This window comes from Mixophyes fleayi, chromosome 6, assembly GCF_038048845.1.
Source record: "Mixophyes fleayi isolate aMixFle1 chromosome 6, aMixFle1.hap1, whole genome shotgun sequence".
Classification (NCBI taxonomy): Eukaryota; Metazoa; Chordata; class Amphibia; order Anura; family Limnodynastidae; genus Mixophyes; species Mixophyes fleayi.
This window is the reverse complement of record NC_134407.1, coordinates 225,629,516-225,650,777: the sequence shown is the minus strand read 5'-3', so window position 1 is coordinate 225,650,777 and position 21,262 is coordinate 225,629,516. Positions and strand designations below refer to the sequence as shown.

Here is a 21,262-nt window from a genome sequence, read left to right as displayed (position 1 = left end):
AGAGACTGCTCCACCTGTACTATAATAACAGGACACCAGAGACTGCCCCACCTGTAATATAATAACAGGACACCAGAGCCTGCTCCACCTGTACTATAATAACAGGACACCAGAGACTGCTCCACCTGTACTATAATAACAGGACACCAGAGCCTGCTCCACCTGTACTATAATAACAGGACACCAGAGCCTGCTCCACCTGTACTATAATAACAGGACACCAGAGCCTGCTCCACCTGTACTATAATAACAGGACACCAGAGCCTGCTCCACCTGTACTATAATAACAGGACACCAGAGCCTGCTCCACCTGTACTATAATAACAGGACACCAGAGCCTGCTCCACCTGTACTATAATAACATGACACCAGAGCCTGCTCCACCTGTACTATAATAACAGGACACCAGAGCCTGCTCCACCTGTACTATAATAACAGGACACCAGAGCCTGCTCCACCTGTACTATAATAACAGGACACCAGAGCCTGCTCCACCTGTACTATAATAACAGGACACCAGAGCCTGCTCCACCTGTACTATAATAACAGGACACCAGAGCCTGCTCCACCTGTACTATAATAACAGGACACCAGAGCCTGCTCCACCTGTACTATAATAACAGGACACCAGAGCCTGCTCCACCTGTACTATAATAACAGGACACCAGAGCCTGCTCCACCTGTACTATAATAACAGGACACCAGGTTCTGCTCCACCTGTACTATATAATAACAGGACACCAGAGACTGCTCTACCTGTACTATAATAACAGGACACCAGAGCCTGCTCTACCTGTACTATAATAACAGGACACCAGAGACTGCTCCACCTGTACTATAATAACAGGACACCAGAGCCTGCTCCACCTGTACTATAATAACAGGACACCAGAGACTGCTCCACCTGTACTATAATAACAGGACACCAGAGACTGCCCCACCTGTAATATAATAACAGGACACCAGAGCCTGCCCTACCTGTACTATAATAACAGGACACCAGAGACTGCTCCACCTGTACTATAATAACAGGACACCAGAGACTGCTCCACCTGTACTATAATAACAGGACACCAGAGACTGCTCCACCTGTACTATAATAACAGGACACCAGAGCCTGCTCCACCTGTACTATAATAACAGGACACCAGAGCCTGCTCCACCTGTACTATAATAACAGGACACCAGAGACTGCTCCACCTGTACTATAATAACATGACACCAGAGCCTGCTCCACCTGTACTATAACAGGACACCAGAGCCTGCTCCACCTGTACTATAATAACAGGACACCAGAGCCTGCTCCACCTGTACTATAATAACAGGACACCAGAGCCTGCTCCACCTGTACTATAATAACAGGACACCAGAGCCTGCTCTACCTGTACTATAATAACAGGACACCAGAGCCTGCTCCACCTGTACTATAATAACAGGACACCAGAGCCTGCTCCACCTGTACTATAATAACAGGACACCAGAGCCTGCTCCACCTGTACTATAATAACAGGACACCAGAGCCTGCTCCACCTGTACTATAATAACAGGACACCAGAGCCTGCTCCACCTGTACTATAATAACAGGACACCAGAGCCTGCTCCACCTGTACTATAATAACAGGACACCAGAGCCTGCTCCACCTGTACTATAATAACAGGACACCAGAGCCTGCTCCACCTGTACTATAATAACAGGACACCAGAGCCTGCTCCACCTGTACTATAATAACAGGACACCAGAGCCTGCTCCACCTGTACTATAATAACAGGACACCAGAGCCTGCTCTACCTGTACTATAATAACAGGACACCAGAGCCTGCTCCACCTGTACTATAATAACAGGACACCAGAGCCTGCTCCACCTGTACTATAATAACAGGACACCAGAGACTGCTCCACCTGTACTATAATAACATGACACCAGAGCCTGCTCTACCTGTACTATAATAACAGGACACCAGAGCCTGCTCCACCTGTACTATAATAACAGGACACCAGAGCCTGCTCCACCTGTACTATAATAACAGGACACCAGAGTCTGCTCCACCTGTACTATAATAACAGGACACCAGAGACTGCTCTACCTGTACTATAATAACAGGACACCAGAGACTGCTCCACCTGTACTATAACAGGACACCAGAGACTGCTCTACCTGTACTATAATAACAGGACACCAGAGCCTGCTCTACCTGTACTATAATAACAGGACACCAGAGACTGCTCCACCTGTAGTATAATAACAGGACACCAGAGCCTGCTCCACCTGTACTATAATAACAGGACACCAGAGTCTGCTCCACCTGTACTATAATAACAGGACACCAGAGCCTGCTCCACCTGTACTATAATAACAGGACACCAGAGCCTGCTCCACCTGTACTATAATAACAGGACACCAGAGACTGCTCTACTTGTACTATAATAACAGGACACCAGAGCCTGCTCCACCTGTACTATAATAACAGGACACCAGAGACTGCTCCACCTGTACTATAATAACAGGACACCAGAGCCTGCTCCACCTGTACTATAATAACAGGACACCAGAGCCTGCTCCACCTGTACTATAATAACAGGACACCAGAGACTGCTCCACCTGTACTATAATAACAGGACACCAGAGTCTGCTCCACCTGTACTATAATAACAGGACACCAGAGACTGCTCTACCTGTACTATAATAACAGGACACCAGAGCCTGCTCTACCTGTACTATAATAACAGGACACCAGAGACTGCTCCACCTGTACTATAATAACAGGACACCAGAGCCTGCTCTACCTGTACTATAATAACAGGACACCAGAGACTGCTCCACCTATACTATAATAACAGGACACCAGAGACTGCTCCACCTGTACTATAATAACAGGACACCAGAGCCTGCTCCACCTGTACTATAATAACAGGACACCAGAGCCTGCTCCACCTGTACTATAATAACAGGACACCAGAGCCTGCTCCACCTGTACTATAATAACAGGACACCAGAGACTGCTCCACCTGTACTATAATAACAGGACACCACAGTCTGCTCTACTTGTACTATAATAACAGGACACCAGAGACTGCTCCACCTGTACTATAATAACAGGACACCAGAGCCTGCTCCACCTGTACTATAATAACAGGACACCAGAGCCTGCTCCACCTGTACTATAATAACAGGACACCAGAGCCTGCTCCACCTGTACTATAATAACAGGACACCAGAGCCTGCTCTACCTGTACTATAATAACAGGACACCAGAGCCTGCTCCACCTGTACTATAATAACAGGACACCAGAGCCTGCTCCACCTGTACTATAATAACAGGACACCAGAGCCTGCTCCACCTGTACTATAATAACAGGACACCAGAGCCTGCTCCACCTGTACTATAATAACAGGACACCAGAGACTGCTCCACCTGTACTATAATAACAGGACACCAGAGACTGCTCCACCTGTACTATAATAACAGGACACCAGAGCCTGCTCCACCTGTACTATAATAACAGGACACCAGAGCCTGCTCCACCTGTACTATAATAACAGGACACCAGTCTGCTCCACCTGTACTATAATAACAGGACACCAGAGACTGCTCCACCTGTACTATAATAACAGGACACCAGAGCCTGCTCCTCCTGTACTATAATAACAGGACACCAGAGACTGCTCCACCTGTACTATAATAACAGGACACCAGAGACTGCTCCACCTGTACTATAATACCAGGACACCAGAGACTGCTCCTCCTGTACTATAATAACAGGACACCAGAGACTGCTCCACCTGTACTATAATAACAGGACACCAGAGACTGCTCCACCTGTACTATAATACCAGGACACCAGAGACTGCTCCTCCTGTACTATAATAACAGGACACCAGAGACTGCTCCACCTGTACTATAATACCAGGACACCAGAGACTGCTCCTCCTGTACTATAATAACAGGACACCAGAGACTGCTCCACCTGTACTATAATAACAGGACACCAGAGACTGCTCCACCTGTACTATAATAACAGGACACCAGAGCCTGCTCCACCTGTACTATAATAACAGGACACCAGAGCCTGCTCCACCTGTACTATAATAACAGGACACCAGTCTGCTCCACCTGTACTATAATAACAGGACACCAGAGACTGCTCCACCTGTACTATAATAACAGGACACCAGAGCCTGCTCCTCCTGTACTATAATAACAGGACACCAGAGACTGCTCCACCTGTACTATAATAACAGGACACCAGAGACTGCTCCACCTGTACTATAATACCAGGACACCAGAGACTGCTCCTCCTGTACTATAATAACAGGACACCAGAGACTGCTCCACCTGTACTATAATAACAGGACACCAGAGACTGCTCCACCTGTACTATAATAACAGGACACCAGAGACTGCTCCACCTGTACTATAATAACAGGACACCAGAGACTGCTCCACCTGTACTATAATAACAGGACACCAGAGACTGCTCCACCTGTACTATAATAACAGGACACCAGAGACTGCTCCACCTGTACTATAATAACAGGACACCAGAGACTGCTCCACCTGTACTATAATAACAGGACACCAGAGACTGCTCCACCTGTACTATAATAACAGGACACCAGAGACTGCTCCACCTGTACTATAATAACAGGACACCAGAGACTGCTCCACCTGTACTATAATAACAGGGCACCAGAGACTGCTCCACCTGTACTATAATAACAGGACACCAGAGCCTGCTCCACCTGTACTATAATAACAGGACACCAGAGACTGCTCGACCTGTACTATAATAACAGGACACCAGAGACTGCTCCACCTGTACTATAATAACAGGACACCAGAGGCTGCTCCACCTGTACTATAATAACAGGACACCACAGACTGCTCCACCTGTACTATAATAACAGGACACCAGAGACTGCTCCACCTGTACTATAATAACAGGACACCAGAGTCTGCTCCACCTGTACTATAATAACAGGACACCAGAGACTGCTCTACCTGTACTATAATAACAGGGCACCAGAGACTGCTCCTCCTGTACTATAATAACAGGACACCAGAGTCTGCTCCACCTGTACTATAATAACAGGACACCAGAGCCTGCTCCACCTGTACTATAATAACAGGACACCAGAGACTGCTCCACCTGTACTATAATAACAGGACACCAGAGTCTGCTCCACCTGTACTATAATAACAGGACACCAGAGTCTGCTCCACCTGTACTATAATAACAGGACACCAGAGACTGCTCTACCTGTACTATAATAACAGGGCACCAGAGACTGCTCCTCCTGTACTATAATAACAGGACACCAGAGTCTGCTCCACCTGTACTATAATAACAGGACACCAGAGACTGCTCCACCTGTACTATAATAAAAGGGGCAGTTTCAGCTGTATTACAATAAGTAATGTAATAATACAACAATATAATCTATCTATATACTATAACAATCCAGATGTATAATAATAACACCCATACACTGCAGTAAGAGGACACCAGAGGCTGCTGTATAATATAACAGTAATTACCTGTAGCTGCTGCCAGACACAACAATGTCTCCTCTGCTTCCTGCTCAGGGCCACCCGGAAGTTGTTGGCGAAGAAAACCACTTCCTGTGTGTGGAACGCACGAACCGGAAGTCTGGCACGGAACAACTTCCGGGTGAGAGGAGGCAGAGACTGGCAGAGGTGAGTGGCTGATAGATGTATAATATAATACACAGAGGTGATGAGGTGTCAGCAGGACGGGGCTGGGATGTGGGGGACAGTGTATCATTATACAGATATATATATAAAACTATGTACTACCCTCTATAATACTGGTACTATATATATATATATATATAATATCTATCAACAAGTGGGAGGAAAACCTGCTCTAACATCTTATCCATGATATTATATACAAGATGTAATCAGTCAGACACCAGGGGGTATTATATACCCCACAGTGTTGTGGGTGGTTAACGAGGGGCTTATTATATCACCATACTTTGTAATGTCATACATCAGAGGGGACAGGCTATGCCTTTAGGGGTAATAGGCAAGAGCAGGGGGGGCGCAGACAACCCTACAACACTTCATATATATTACATACAACTAGTTGTAGAAGAACGTGTGGGGACATTATCAGGGACATGTTACATCACTGTTCTACCATCTATGAATAAGCCCAATTGGAGAAATCTGTGATACAAGATGTCCTCTATATGAGGCCCTGAACTTTAAATAAAATGATTTAGTCCTTCCTTTACTAATACTAACGTCACTGACGGTGAGGAAACATCCTGCTGTGCTTCTGGGTAATGTTCTCTGACGGTTGTGTACAGAGCACCCGGCGGAGTCATAAGCAGGAGCTGCAACATTGGAACCACTGAGATAACTAAGTGAGATATATAATTTATCTCCTATACAAGTCCTCTGCCAGTGACGGTCCATCAGGATCTGGACTTGGAATACCATTAATATACCAGCATTACTTTGATTACTATATATCTTCCAACATATGGGCCGATTTGATGGATATCTTGGAGGGATTTTATTGTGATTATATCTTTATGTGAGTTACCATATATTTACTAGTTGCATGGACATACTCATCAATTTAGTCCGTTTATATACATCATCTGTGATTCCATTTATACAGCTTTCAGTCCTAGGGCTAAATGTATCAAGCTGAGAGTTTTCCGGCGGGTTTGAAAAGTGGAGATGTTGCCTATAGCAACCAATCAGATTCCAGCTGTCATTTTGTAGAATGTACTAAATAAATGACAGCTAGAATCTGATTGGTTGCTATAGGCAACATCTCCACTTGTTCAAACTCGCAGTTTAGTAAATATACCCTTAGTCTGTAACGGAGCATCAGGTAGACGCTCTCAGATATCAGTCCCACAATCTTTACCTGCATCACTGATACATTCTTATGACTTTGGTGTTTACAGATTTTGCTGTATTTTTCTGTGTATTTTTCTGGTGTAAATAAGTTTCACAATTGGGAGTTGGATGTTACTTTGGTGGACTTTTTTTTAAATATACCAAATAAACAAGCTGGGCTAAATGTACAATACTGTCCCACCTGTGACTGTTCCCTATGTGTGCTGTCTAGCAGAGTATATGTAGCACTTACGTCTCCTACCATCGTCAGTTCCTAAATCTACAGCTGCCTTCCACCATCATCCTGCTGCTGGCACTAGTTTCACCATCGGAGGGGCTGGCTGTAGACAGAGGACTCAGAACGGTGGGCTAACAAAAGCTGTAGGAGGTTATACACTATAGGAGGTTATACACTGTAGGGGGTTATACACTGTAGGAGGTTATACACTGTAGGAGGTTATACACTGTAGGGGGTTATACACTGTAGGAGGTTATACACTGAAGGGTGTTATACACTGTAGGAGGTTATACGCTGTAGGGGGTTATACACTGTAGGGGGTTATACACTGTAGGAGGTTATACACTGAAGGGGGTTATACACTGAAGGGGGTTATACACTGTAGGGGGTTATACACTGTAGGAGGTTATACACTGTTGGAGGTTATACACTGTAGGAGGTTATACACTGTTGGAGGTTATACACTGTAGGAGGTTATACACTGTAGGGGGTTATACACTGTAGGGGGTTATACACTGTAGGAGGTTATACACTGAAGGGGGTTATACACTGTAGGGGGTTATACACTGTAGGAGGTTATACACTGTAGGGGGTTATACACTGTAGGAGGTTATACACTGAAGGGGGTTATACACTGTAGGGGGTTATACACTGTAGGAGGTTATACACTGTAGGAGGTTATACACGGCATGTTCTTTACGTTGCAACCGTTTACATACAGGATAGGGGTTGTATTTGTAAAATACACCGTTGTTGTATTATGCAAAATTAACCCCTTCAAAATAAGTGGATTTTTCATTTAAGTTTATATTGATTACGCTCTCAGTTCGCAGGATTATACTGTTGTAAAGAAGACATCCGGTTAGTGTCAGACACCCAGCAGCCATCCCTGTGTGTCAGGAGGATTGAGCAGGACCCAGAGCCCCATCACGGTGCCTCCACCTCACTCACTGATACATGACAGAGCCAATGACCAGAAGATCCTGGAACTGACCAACAAGATCATTCAGCTGGTGACTGCTGGGAATGGGACATCATACAGTAACACCAGGGGATGTGTCTGGGTGATGACTGTATCATTGTGTGTGTCAGGGTCCTATAAGGTGGATGATGTCACTGTCTATTTCTCTGTGCAGGAGGGGGAGTATATATAGGAGGACACAAGGATCTGTACAAGGACGTGATGATGGAGAATCACCAGCCCCTCACATCACTGGGTAAGAGGAGACTTTCATTTATTGTAGAGGAGAGAGCAGTTATGAGGACAACCTAGATGCACATGGTCATGAATTGCCCCTTCTGACTACTCCCTGATTTAATATCTTATCCTATCATAACACAGTCAAACAAGACATCACCTCTATTTTCTCAGGAAACCTCTCCTGACTACGTTTACCAGTCACAACCCGCACTCTGCGCACTCGTGACTTGGAAGTGATTACTGTTTGGGGTTACAGACATCCCAGCACTCAGTCCTCCTCTCACCTATCACACAGGTTACAGATTTGCTGAATCGCCCTAAACAGCGCTCCCACAACCACATCCACTTCGGTTTTGCCGTCACCTATTGAATAAGGGCAATAGGACCCCAATATACTGCCTCACACTGGCACACAATGAGCACTCCTTGTAATACACCGTTAGCAAGCCACACACCACCAACCAAAGGGTTAACCCATAACCCCTCAAGGTTCTGTGACACAAATGTACATGCAGGCACACACTCGGCTGGGTATACAAATGTATTCACATGCAGTGAGAAGTTTAGCATGGTCATGCAATATATCTCTTCTAAACAGGGAGTGAATTTGTTTAGAGCAATAAGGACATCACTAATTATATGTTAGATTTAATATACAAAAAGTACAAGTCATATATTAACAAAAAAAGAAAATAATTGACATACAAATAAACAGTTGCAAAACAGATAAAATAAAGAGTAACATTCAGAGTATAAATTACAGACAAGTTTGGTATAATCTGCGCCAAGGGAAATTGGCTTGAAGATGGGCAGCTTGATTGATTTCCCAAAATACTGACAATATGTCCTTTTCACAACATAGGTTTCTAAGCAAACTCAAATGGAACGGCATTCACAGGGGCAGTGTGGATACTAATGTGGGGGCGGACATGTCCCCTGGGTGTGACCTAGTGTTCGATACCATTCTTAAATTTTGACCTGTCTTAACTTTTCTCAGATATATCCCATAAACATAACTCCTCAGTCAATAAACCGGTCATAATCTCCTGCATGTTTTAATACCAAACATGATGGGATTATAACAATATGACATACCTTTTCCAAAAACATGTGACTACAGCTGTACCCTGGTACCGCTAGTAGCTGTAATTCACAACCCTGGTGTGGTTTCTGCCCCTCAGTATGGAGTGACACACAGATTTAAAAATAAATAAATATGAAATTGGAAGGCATTTTCTTTGAAGTTCATATTTCTATATACCTGCATAGAGAGCCTTCAGATATGAACATGTGTTCAGTCACTGTGTGTCTCCTACAGATGGATCCAGTAACAGAAATCCCCCAGAGAGATGTCCCCGTCCTCTTTGTTCACAGGATTATACAGAGGAAAATCACAGTGTCCCACAGGAGTATCAGGTAGATGGGATTTACCGTCATACAAAACTAGCTAAGTGACCTTTCAGTATATGATCTATAGAGAAGCTGTGTGGGTCTAATACACTGATATTCTACTGTTTAATCTCATTAAATTAGGGTGGAGAGCTGACTGTTATTAAGGTAGAAGTTATTGATGGAGAAGAAGAGACGTATGTGAGGGGTGATCAGCAATGTAAGGAGGAGGAAATCCATACAGATATCAGCACAGGTCAGTAATAAACACTTATTACAGAAAAGAGTCACATATTCTCCTTGTTCAGTCACTACAACAATCTCTTATTCTACACCCTCCTCTGTCAGTACAAACTAATGAGGAAAAGTATCTGCCCAGTAGGGGAGTCAGGAGCCATCAGCTGTGAGTTCACAGTGTGTTTGAGCTAATACAACTATCCTGACACTAGAGCATATTCAAAAGGATTTTTCAGATCATGAGCAGAGCTAGTAAACGAAACAACATCCTACTGCCTAGAAAAATGATCCTGCTCAAGAGTATATTGAAGAATTCTCTGAAACTCCACAAGTCTTCTCGCCAGAAGACCGAGCTGAAACTGGAGAAACCCACACGCTTCTCAGCCTCTAATTCTCCCTTACCAATGGCCTTGGCATTGTCTACTGATAATTCATAGGGCTCAGAGGAGGATATCCAGACTTACTTTTGCTTGTTTCCTACCAACTAGAACTAAACGTTGCATATAGAGGATGTTAACGCTCACAAACTTGATATTTTTGCATTTTGAAGCGATCTAAGTCCAAAACCCCCATAAACACAATTAGGGGACACACGTGACTTTTGAAGATGATATCTCCACTCTTCATAAAGCATTAGATGCAGTACTCATTTCCATCCACACTAGTTCCCCATGTTTTGGCAACTTGGAAGCCAGCATAGATAGATCATTAATGTGCACGGGCTTCCTAAATCTGTAGATCTGGAAGGCTTGTATTCTTCCTATTAAACATTTTAAAATAAAATATATTAAAACCAGATGGCTGCTACAGAGACTTTGATCCCACAGCTTTGACGTGCTATCAGTTTCAGATTTTGGCCTTGACATGGCCTTAGTGTCAGCTATGCTGAAACCTCCACCCACTTTTCACTTGGATCTGTTGGGACTTGTTTCCGTTAGAAAAACAAGAGTTATAATTTCTAGAGCGCTTAGTCTAATCTACCTTGCTTCTTCGATGGGTCTTCCTGCAATATTGAGTTTTACTCATGCGGAAAAGTTCTCTGATCGTAGGTCTTTTTAGGAGGCCATTAAAACCAGTGGGAAAGGTCACAATGATATCATAATGATCCTTGTCCCAATTGTAAAGCGCTACAGAATTTGCTGGCGCTATATAAATAAATGTTGCCGTTGATGCTCACACCAACTCATTGTGAGTACTGGGCCCCACAGAGATGGCCGCTATCTTGGTTGTTGGGGTGTCCCAATATGATGACCAGAGTAATGGATCCTGCACAGAGGACTCCAAACAACGATGAGACAGAATGTCTGTAATTTGATATTATGTGTTTGTACAAATCCTAATGGGTAAAATATAAACTCAAAGGGCTGCTATGTCAATGGCGTTACTCAGAAGTTCATTCTCCTATTGGAATGGCTTATAGCAGAAAATGAGACCTCCCAAACATCTCATTGTTCCCTGCCCACCATAAGGTCGCAGCTTAGTAGATGACCTCCTTCTCTCTATTACTTTACCATCCATCTCTATCCCCAGCCTCATGCAAGAATTGTACGTTTCTCAAATACTCACTATCATTAAAATCCAAATCTCAAGCTTTTACCGTTACTCACTCAGCTTCTCTAGTTCGCTATGTGTCCTCTTTCTACTTCTTAAGAATAGGAGGACACATAGTTATACTGTGAGCTTCCTACATACACTGAAGCAGAACGTCTTATACATTACCTGCTGTCACTCGATTTGTAGGTGTAATGTGATTAAAATGCCTATTTGCCTTTGCCAGATGGTTCCACCTACTCTAATTCCCCTCTTTTGGGGGTATATGATCAGTGTCCGTTATCCATGGTATGTTTCGGGATTTCCGCAGTTCATGACTTGCCGGACTGTGTTAGAAAGTGGAAACAAGGTTTTGGGGAACTTTTTCAGATAAACAATGGTGTGAGATGTCCTTAGTAATACACAATGACTCAGTCAGTATTAAGGTGTAAGAGGCTGGGTACAAGCTTCTATCCAGATGGTTCTGTGTTACTGCACATAATGTTCCGCTCAACCCTGTCACACTGCTGGAGATGTGGAGGCCACAGGAATACATTGTTCTGTATCTCTTCGGATGTCCTAATATCAAACACTGTTGGTAGTTATGAATCACATTATGTAAAGAACTTACTGATGTTGGCATCTCCCATTGATCTAGTGAGTTTATTGCTGCTATATAATAAATTTAAGGCTGTAATATAACAGATGACTTCTTATATACTTAGTAAATGCAGCATTGGGAGTCATTCCTGCTTTCCCTATGAAGCTGTGGGTTTCTTTGGTACACACATCACCAGATAATCACATATAAACAATGTATTCAGTCACTGTGTGTCTCCTACAGATGGATCCAGTAACAGAAATACCCCAGAGAGATGTCCTCGTCCTCTTTATTCACAGGATTGTACAGAGGAAAATCACAGTGTCCCACAGGAGTATCAGGTAGATGGGATTTAGGGTCTCACCAAATACCAAAGTGACTTTTCACTACATTGGCTATAGAGAAGCTGCGTGTGTCTTATACACTGATATTCTTCTGTTTCCTCTCAATGAAATCCAACATTAGGGTGGAGATCTGACTGTTATTAAGGTAGAAGTTATTGAAGGAGAAGAAGAGACGTATGTGAGGGGTGATCAGCAGTGTAAGGAGGAGGAAATCCCGACAGATATCAGCACAGGTCAGTAATAACACTTATTACATATTCTCCTTGTTCAGTCACTACAACAAACTGTTATTGTCCACCCTCCTCTGTCAGCACAAACTAATGAGGAAATGTCTCTGCCCAGTGGGGGAGTCAGGAGCCATCAGCCCCTATTAGACTTCTGTTCTCCTCATCTTCTGATCTGTCTCTATCCTGCTCCGCCCTTTTGCTTTTTCCCATCTGTGTCCTGCTCTGTACTCTTACTCTATTGTAATGTTCTTGCCGGCTCAGTGCCATTATCATTTTAGGTTGCTATATCCCTCTTTGCCCTACTCTGCTCAGCACCTCTGTGCTGCTGTTCTCCTCTCTCAGTGCTTGTGTACGCCGATGCTTCAGACTAAATTAGGAGCTTGTAATAGAGAAAGAAAACGTCTCCAATGCTCTTGTGAATGCTGCCGTCCTCCTTTCACGTTTCACGCCATCACACAATAAATAAATAACCTATAAAAAAACAGAAGAATTTGGCGCTTTCACTAAAATTGAAGACAATTCAATACTATTCTTATAAAAAAAAACTTCTTACATTTGTTATAGATCCATTTCTTGGATCCAGAGATCTTTCAATTTACGATTTTTCCAAACATTTATTTCCTCTTTGGACTCTCTTGCAGCCGTACTAGTGGGTTAATTTCCTTCTCAGCTGAGCATAGAGAGGAAAAGAAAAGACCTGAGGCTGTATAATATGTCTCCTCCTCTTCCTCAGTGTCTCTCTTCCTGTCTTGCCCAGCAGAGCATGCGGTGTGTAATGTATACAGTGTCGTGCAGTGATTATATAATCGGTACTTGTTACTTGGAGTGTGCCCGGTACACCTTGAGGTCCCACTGCCGGCAGGTAGCTCCCAGGGACCACTGAGTTCCCTGCTTATCGGGAAGATCAGGGGCAAGATCTTCCTGCTTTCAAGACGAGGCTGCACGGAGGACGCATGGGGCGAGTCATAGAGATGCACAGCTAAGTCTTCCTGGTCTCTCAAACAGGCGTTTCTGACGCCATTTAAAAGTGGGGCTGCTTTAAGTGGACTGGCAATCCATATGGATCCGGAGCCCGCCCCAAAAAAACTAAAAGTAAACAGAATCAAGGTAAGCCCCTGTTAATTATTGGCTTATAGGTTTTGGGGTTTTTTTGTACAGCAGCCTGTAGGAAAAAAGAGGCCCTGTAAATCTCACCATAGAGTTTGTGGGGAAAAGGGGGGATGTGGAATAGTGTATAAGAGTCCAGACAACACTGAACCATGGATAAATAAATAAATAACAACGTTTATTCTAACCACATCGATAACAATCAGTATTGGCAAGATATCAATAATACATAAAATATATCACAATAAAATAGAAAAGTTAAATCTAAAATAATGAATTTGATCACATATGTGAAAATACCAAGTTTGTTCATATTACTTTAGGAATCAATTCCCCAAAAATATATGCACTAAAACTCGCACAATTAATTGGAATCCGGCAGTCCAAAAAGTATAAATAGTTGTATTTCACCCTTGGCAAATATCAGCGGAGTTGTGCAATAACAGTAGAGACAGCAGCTTGCTGAGGCCACATCCACCGATGAATATGTGGGATGATGTAAATGTACGTAAATAGTCACTTGACTCCTTACCAGATGCCTGGAGACTTGATCCTTAGTATGGACATGGAGAAAGTGGTAAACAGGTAAAGCAATGTTATCCCTAGGATAAACTCCGCAGCCGTGAGGGCTGGTTTGTTTTTCTTGTGTGTCCCTCCTACTGGTACATCCCAGTGATATAGCTGCCATGGAGGTAAAGTGTGGATTATTCTTACCAATAATTGTTTTTCCTCGAATGACTCGATGACATCCCAATTTATCATCCATGCTTGTAAAGTTTGGGAAGTTGCTCATAGGGGGAGAGGAAGAACTACCTTATGTACCGTTCAGAGAGACTGTTTTTGAACCCCTCTCTGACTAACCTGAAAAGGGAGTCTACCCAGAGTTATGGCTGCCATGTAGTCTGTAGAGGATAAATAATTATCAGTAAGCATAATCCGCACTCCTAAAATACCTTGATGTGGTGATTATATGAAAAAATATCAAACATATATGATAATATAGTGTAGTAATTTTGTTATAACTAATTCACTACCACAGCAGGTGATTAGCGATAATCCTTGAACAGGATAAAGTTCTGCCCGTTTAAATAACTTTAATATCACTTTAAAATCACACAAAACAAATGAATATATAAATATCTCAAATTAGGGTGAGACATCTCTCCTACCAGACATATGTAGAAGCACAGAGATGAAACGGGGTCCTGTGATGGTCACCCGGCTTTATGGACATCCATTCATCCTATATATATCTCACAGGTTGGACTGTCCTCCTCCATTAGCACCCAGCTGACACGTTTCATCTGTACGCGTCTTTATATAGACAACGGAGAGTGCTATCCGGTTCCGGTACATAAACATAAAGGTCGTCAATCACATATCATATCATTTAATTATCATGGAAAAACATAAATTGTGCTCCAAATTTACTTATTACATTATCGCCCATCATTATAATAAGATCTGCATCTTATAATACATCACAAATAATAAATGGTAATTCCACATAGATGCACCAACCACTATAAGTATAGATGAAGCCCACGCCTCCACCTTCACTTTCTGCTTAGTGGCCACATGATCGGGCCACGTCACACTCTAGGTGCTATCCAATCACACGTTTTATTCTCCTTACGTTACAATGGTAACCTGTTGTGTCCTAGATGTAGTAGTATTATACTGTCATGTGGCTGAATAAAACCAATAATACATCATTTTGCCTCCGGAGTAACCAAAGTAATCAGTGGATACAGAAATAAAACATCTCAGCATAACATATATATATATATACACACCAGTGTTATTACTACTCAAGTCTGTAGTTTACAATTAAAATGCTATAAAATCACCTAAAGAAACGAAACAATAGATGTTATTTTATTAAAAATAAAAAATTATTAAATGTCAGAAAAAGTGACTCTGAGGAAGAAAAGAAAGAACCGCAAGTTGCTTCTTATCATTCTATCGGTCCACATTAAAACCTGTGATCACTGTGTATCTTTTACTCAATAAACCATTTAATGTATGTGCAGCTCCGTACAATTCCTCTTCACAGCTTCAGGAAAACATCTGTTGTACTCTGGCCCCCCCCCCTCCGGCCGGCAGGAGAACGGTGCTCCGCAGAATGTATAGCAATGGATATAATTCCATGTGTTGTACTCTGTCCGCCCCCCTCCGGCCGGCAGGAGAACGGTGCTCTGCAGAATGTATAGCAATGGATATAATTCCATGTGTTGTACTCTGTCCGCTCCCCTCCGGCCGGCAGGAGAACGGTGCTCCGCAGAATGTATAGCAATGGATATAATTCCATGTGTTGTACTCTGTCCGCCCCCCTCCGGCCGGCAGGAGAACGGTGCTCCGCAGAATGTATAGCAATGGATATAATTCTATGTGTTGTACTCTGTCCGCTCCCCTCCGGCCGGCAGGAGAACGGTGCTCCGCAGAATGTATAGCAATGGATATAATTCCATGTGTTGTACTCTGTCCGCTCCCCTCCGGCCGGCAGGAGAACGGTGCTCCGCAGAATGTATAGCAATGGATATAATTCCATGTGTTGTACTCTGTCCGCTCCCCTCCGGCCGGCAGGAGAACGGTGCTCCGCAGAATGTATAGCAATGGATATAATTCCATGTGTTGTACTCTGTCCGCCCCCCTCCGGCCGGCAGGAGAACGGTGCTCCGCAGAATGTATAGCAATGGATATAATTCCATGTGTTGTACTCTGTCCGCCCCCCTCCGGCCGGCAGGAGAACGGTGCTCCGCAGAATGTATAGCAATGGATATAATTCCATGTGTTGTACTCTGGCCGCTCCCCTCCGGCCGGCAGGAGAACGGTGCTCCGCAGAATGTATAGCAATGGATATAATTCCATGTGTTGTAAAGATGGTTTGGGGCGGAATACAATCTGCAGAAGTGTTCACTTATAATAAACAGATAATCGGACGTCTTTCCCCCGCTACTGGCGGATCTTCAGGCATAGAATGCAAGTGGCATATTGTAGCCTACCCTCCTACATAAACACTAACATGGGAGCGCAGTTACTCTCTTAATAAACCATTTAAGTTCAAAATCCTTATTGAAAGCATTGGGATGGGGAGCAGGTGTTCTCAGTTGATAAATCCACTTCTATATTGATATTATATTAGCCAAAGCTGAGTTTGGTAAAATGGTGGATTGAAGAATCTCTGGATCTGAAAGATGGGACTATGACAAAAGGAAAATGTTTTTTTTTATATGAAGGACGAGTAATATTGAACTTTGCTATAATCTCCACATTTAGTGAGAGCGCCAAATTCTTTTTTGTTGTAAATTAGTAGCTTGACTTTGGTCATGTGGCTGCGCTGCCAGAGGTTTGAGCATTGTGGCTGCTCTACCAGAGGTTGGAGCATTGTGGCTGCGCTACCAGAGGTTGGAGCATCTCACTGTTTTCTTATAATACCCATGTATCCAGCTTGAGAACTGAAAGTGTAGGTGCATGGATAGGACTCGCTACTACTTTAACCCACGTTTACTCTGCTGCCAAGGCTCCGTTGTTTGTGTGAGGGCTGTATCTGGATGAGAATTGTAGTTGAATAAGTCTATGTGTAAAGGATAGCGCCTGTTTCTAGGATAATGTCACTGGCCAATGAGATTTTGTTTCCTACAATGCTGGCTGGGCAATGTGTGTGCTTGGAAAATTGTACCCACCAAAGTCATCATTTTGGGTGGAGTTGTCCAGTGTGGCCATGCAATCTGTATGTCACTGTGGCTGGGTCTATGCAATGTGCTTGGTACTGCTTTGTGTTATATTTTAAGACAATGTTTTATCTGTTCAACAAAAAAGTCATAAATTTCTATTTGTACTTTTTTTTATTGTACTGTAAGCAGAGCCAGATTAACAATTTGGTCTTTCTGGGCTATAGCCGAGGGGCCTCGGGCAGCGTGGGGGCCGTTACAAAGATTTTAACGTAATGCCGACGATCATGTCCCATTTATTCAAGTTAACCAGGCGCAGCCAACAGCAACTCTGATGCTGTTAGCTGCCTTGCTGTCAGTGCGGGCTCTGTGTGTAGGGTGCTGCTTAGCGAAGAGGTCTCACGAGACTGTGACATAGTCTCACGTGACTTCCTCACTGAACAGCACGCTGCTCACCTCACCCTCGCTGACAGCAGGGGAAGAAGAAAGAAGAGGTGCCGTCTGGAGCCTGAAGGCTGCAGCGAAGAGTACCTGGTAAGTTTCTATTGTGGGGGAGCAGAGGTGATACACTGGGGCTGAGGGTCCTTTACAAATTATTGGGGGCCTCTTAGCTCAAGTGCCCACATTGGCTTAATCCGGCCCTGATTGTAAGTGATTGTAGCTTGCAAATTTAAATGAAACAACTGAACATTTCGCTAATCATATAAAAATGTTCTCAATGTAAAATAAAATGTATATTACCATACATTCATTTTATTTCCAGCAGATGGATGCAAAAGCAAAAATACGGCGGATGGATATCTCATTTTTTCTCGAGATATCAAAACAGAAGATAACAACCTCACACAAACTTCTCCAGGAGAAAACCCCATTACCCCAAATATACATCCAGTACTTCACACTGCAAATATAACATCTGATCGCTCTAATCATGAGAAATGTTTACCTGGTAACTCAGATGTTCTTACACATAGTACAGGTCATAAAGGTGATACAACATTTTTCTGTACTGAATGTGGTAAAAGTTTTATGCATCAGTCAATCTTTATTAGACATCAGAGAACTCACACAAATAAGAAACCGTTCCATTGCTCTGAATGTGGGAAAAGGTTTAAACATAAGCCGCATCTTGATAAACATCAGAGAATTCATACAGGTGAGAAACCGTTTACATGTTCTGAGTGTGGGAAATGTTTTACATATAAAACTCATCTAGTTGTTCATCAGAGAACACACACAGATGAAAAACCATTTCCATGTTCTGAATGTGAGAAATGTTTTACACAGAAATCAGGTCTTATTGAACATCAGAAAACTCACACAGGTGAGAAATTATTTCCATGTTCTGAGTGTGGGAAATGTTTTACATATAAATCTCATCTTGTTATACATCAGAGAATTCACACAGGTGAGAAAAACTTTCTATGCTCTGAGTGTGGAAAAGATTTTATACATAAATCAGCTTTTGTTGTACATCAGAGAACGCACACAGGTGAGAAACCGTTTCCATGCTCTGAATGTGGGAAATGTTTTACACAAAAATCAGGTCTTGTTAAACATCAGATAAGTCACACAGGTGAGAAACCATTTCCATGTTCTGAGTGTGGGAAATGTTTTACACAAAAATCACATGTTGTTAAACATCAGAAACTTCACACAGGAGAAAAGCAAATTTCTTGAGCTGATAAACATGAAACAGGGTTGCAGCAATACTTACAATATTGTAAAACCCATTGATATTATTAATGTAAAATATAAAAATAGGCATAAATATAGTTATGTGTATAAATATATGTATGTGTATATTAACACCACTATGTAAAGGAGAGTTTTAGGGGGAGATTCAATTCAAAGCCATGTGCCGTGTAGTGCCGCGCTAACAGTCCGCAAAGACACTCCGTGGAGATGTTTCTCTACTCATGTTCTCTTGCTCCCCATAGAGGTGACAATGTGCGCAGCTGGACATTGCAGTGATGGCTAGCGCCATTGTCACTTTGAATTAAATCTCCCCCTTAATGTGGGATCTGGGACACATAATTAGTTTTGTAATATGTAACTATCTCACTGGGATTCATTTACAAAAATGAAGTAATGGTTAAATGAGGTTCAAAGGCTGGACAATGCATCTTTATGATGTCCTTTCTGGTTTAACCCGCAAATGGACTTGAATTTTACATATTCTTAGAGGTGGCGGAGGTTAGGTCTTGGCCTGTATCTTAAATGGGATGCGGTCACGTTTCCGACACTGTAAATGTTGAAAGTCTAAATGCCGACACTTCCATTCTGGTGACAGCTTGAAAATGTTGACAGTGTGATTGTCAACATTCACAATGTCAACAATCACAATGCTGACATTAAAAGACCAATGTTGACGGGTAACTGCCAACATTCCAGTGCCTACATTTCGTACCCAACCCTTCCAGGCACATTAACAGATACATAAATACACATGCTATACAAGCATTCATATATGACATGTAGGATGTACAGTCCTAATGTCCCCTCACTCATGTTTTTAGACATAAATGAGACTGGAATGTGCAGTATATTTGGGGGGTGGGAAATGGAAAGTTGACATTAGTGAAGAGGGTGGTCTTAAAATACTAGACAGGTTTTTGAGGCATAGTGTTCACTCATTCCACCATATGCAGTTCCCAAACGCAGACTATACACCTTTGTATGTATTATTATAATTGAATGCTATGTGAGCTGTATATTTTCCAGTTGGAAGATTATCACCAGTGGATCCTCCGATTGGGTAAATGGATTCCTCATCGCCTTTGTAGATAATAACCTCTCTGACCTTCTCTTTGGACTTGATTCAGAAAGTTAAGGACATTTGTTTAATTGACATATTGATGGATCCTGTCATTTACATATGGGACAAATTAAATAGTGTTAACATGACATAGCTTATAGCTATAGTCTTGTTATTGAAAATTTAAATGTTTCAAATGCCCAATATTCAGACAGGAGGAACGGTTTCTTGAGGAAATTATCTATTTTCTATACATGGGGGCATGTTTGATTAAGGAGGGGTTTGTCCAAAGATCCAGCTTAGATGTAGACTCTTTGGCAGAATACAAATTAATAAAGGCTAACAAGACATTGTACTCAACAAAGTGGATAATAACTTTATTAAAAACATTCAAAAGAACTGATCTGCTGTATGTACTCTGCAACCACTGCTGTTTGTAATATGCTTTTCTAAAAAATTCAATAAAAACCTTTTGAGTTAAAAAAAAAAAAAACGTTCAAAAGCACAGACCAGTGGGACGTTTTTACAATTGAACCCCTCACCGCAGTCAGTTATGTATCAAAGTGGTGTAGGGTGATTTAACCTTTTACTACAGTTGTGTAATAAATGGTCACCAACTGTCCAGAACCAGGAGCTAGCGGTGTCTGGTTATCAACTGCCTGGAGTTAGCACAGTAACTGAATCCACCAACTGCCCCACAGTAACTGAATCCACCAACTGCCCCACAGTAACTGAATCCACCAACTGCCCCACAGTAACTGAATCCACCAACTGCCCCACAGTAACTGAATCCACCAACTGCCCCACAGTAACTGAATCCACCAACTGCCCCACAGTAACTGAATCCACCAACTGCCCCACAGTAACTGAATCCACCAACTGCCCCACAGTAACTGAATCCACCAACTGCCCCACAGTAACTGAATCCACCAACTGCCCCACAGTGACTGAATCCACCAACTGCCCCACAGTGACTGAATCCAACTGTCTAGAGCCCAGAATGAGCACATTGATTGTATCCACGAACGTGTATCCTCCTTAACAACCACAATTGTTATTCAGCTACTTTACGTA

The 21,262-nt window shown here is 42.7% G+C and overlaps 2 protein-coding genes across 17 annotated transcripts in view; one reads left to right on the top strand and one right to left on the bottom strand.

The window, feature by feature from the left end:
* Positions 1-21,262, bottom strand: part of LOC142160072 (uncharacterized) — a 1,559,230-nt gene that overhangs the window by 1,079,844 nt on the left and 458,124 nt on the right. For 3 of the 16 annotated variants that reach the window (XM_075214963.1, XM_075214964.1, XM_075214966.1), the window contains exon 1: positions 5,539-5,591. The exons of the other annotated variants lie outside the window; for them this stretch is intronic. The gene's annotated coding sequence lies outside the window, so the exon portion shown is untranslated. Of the gene's footprint in view, positions 1-5,538; positions 5,592-21,262 lie in introns of those variants that run through there. 16 annotated transcript variants of the gene reach the window in all.
* LOC142160128 (uncharacterized) lies at positions 7,951-21,168 on the top strand. Its single transcript, XM_075215095.1, has 5 exons — positions 7,951-7,981; positions 8,257-8,337; positions 9,640-9,737; positions 9,855-9,966; positions 18,194-21,168. Exons 2-5 carry the CDS (start codon positions 8,304-8,306, stop codon positions 19,108-19,110), a joined length of 1,161 nt encoding a protein of 386 aa, XP_075071196.1. The 5' UTR covers positions 7,951-7,981; positions 8,257-8,303; the 3' UTR covers positions 19,111-21,168.

What these genes read in the sequence shown, in the direction of transcription:
- LOC142160128 (XM_075215095.1), top strand. Translation starts at nt 8,304, where the DNA reads ATGATGGAGAATCACCAGCCCCTCACATCACTGG. An exon ending in CCAGCCCCTCACATCACTGG is followed by an intron (nt 8,338 to 9,639) that starts GTAAGAGGAGAC and finishes TGTCTCCTACAG; the next exon opens with ATGGATCCAGTAACAGAAAT. An exon ending in CCATACAGATATCAGCACAG is followed by an intron (nt 9,967 to 18,193) that starts GTCAGTAATAAA and finishes TTTTATTTCCAG; the next exon opens with CAGATGGATGCAAAAGCAAA.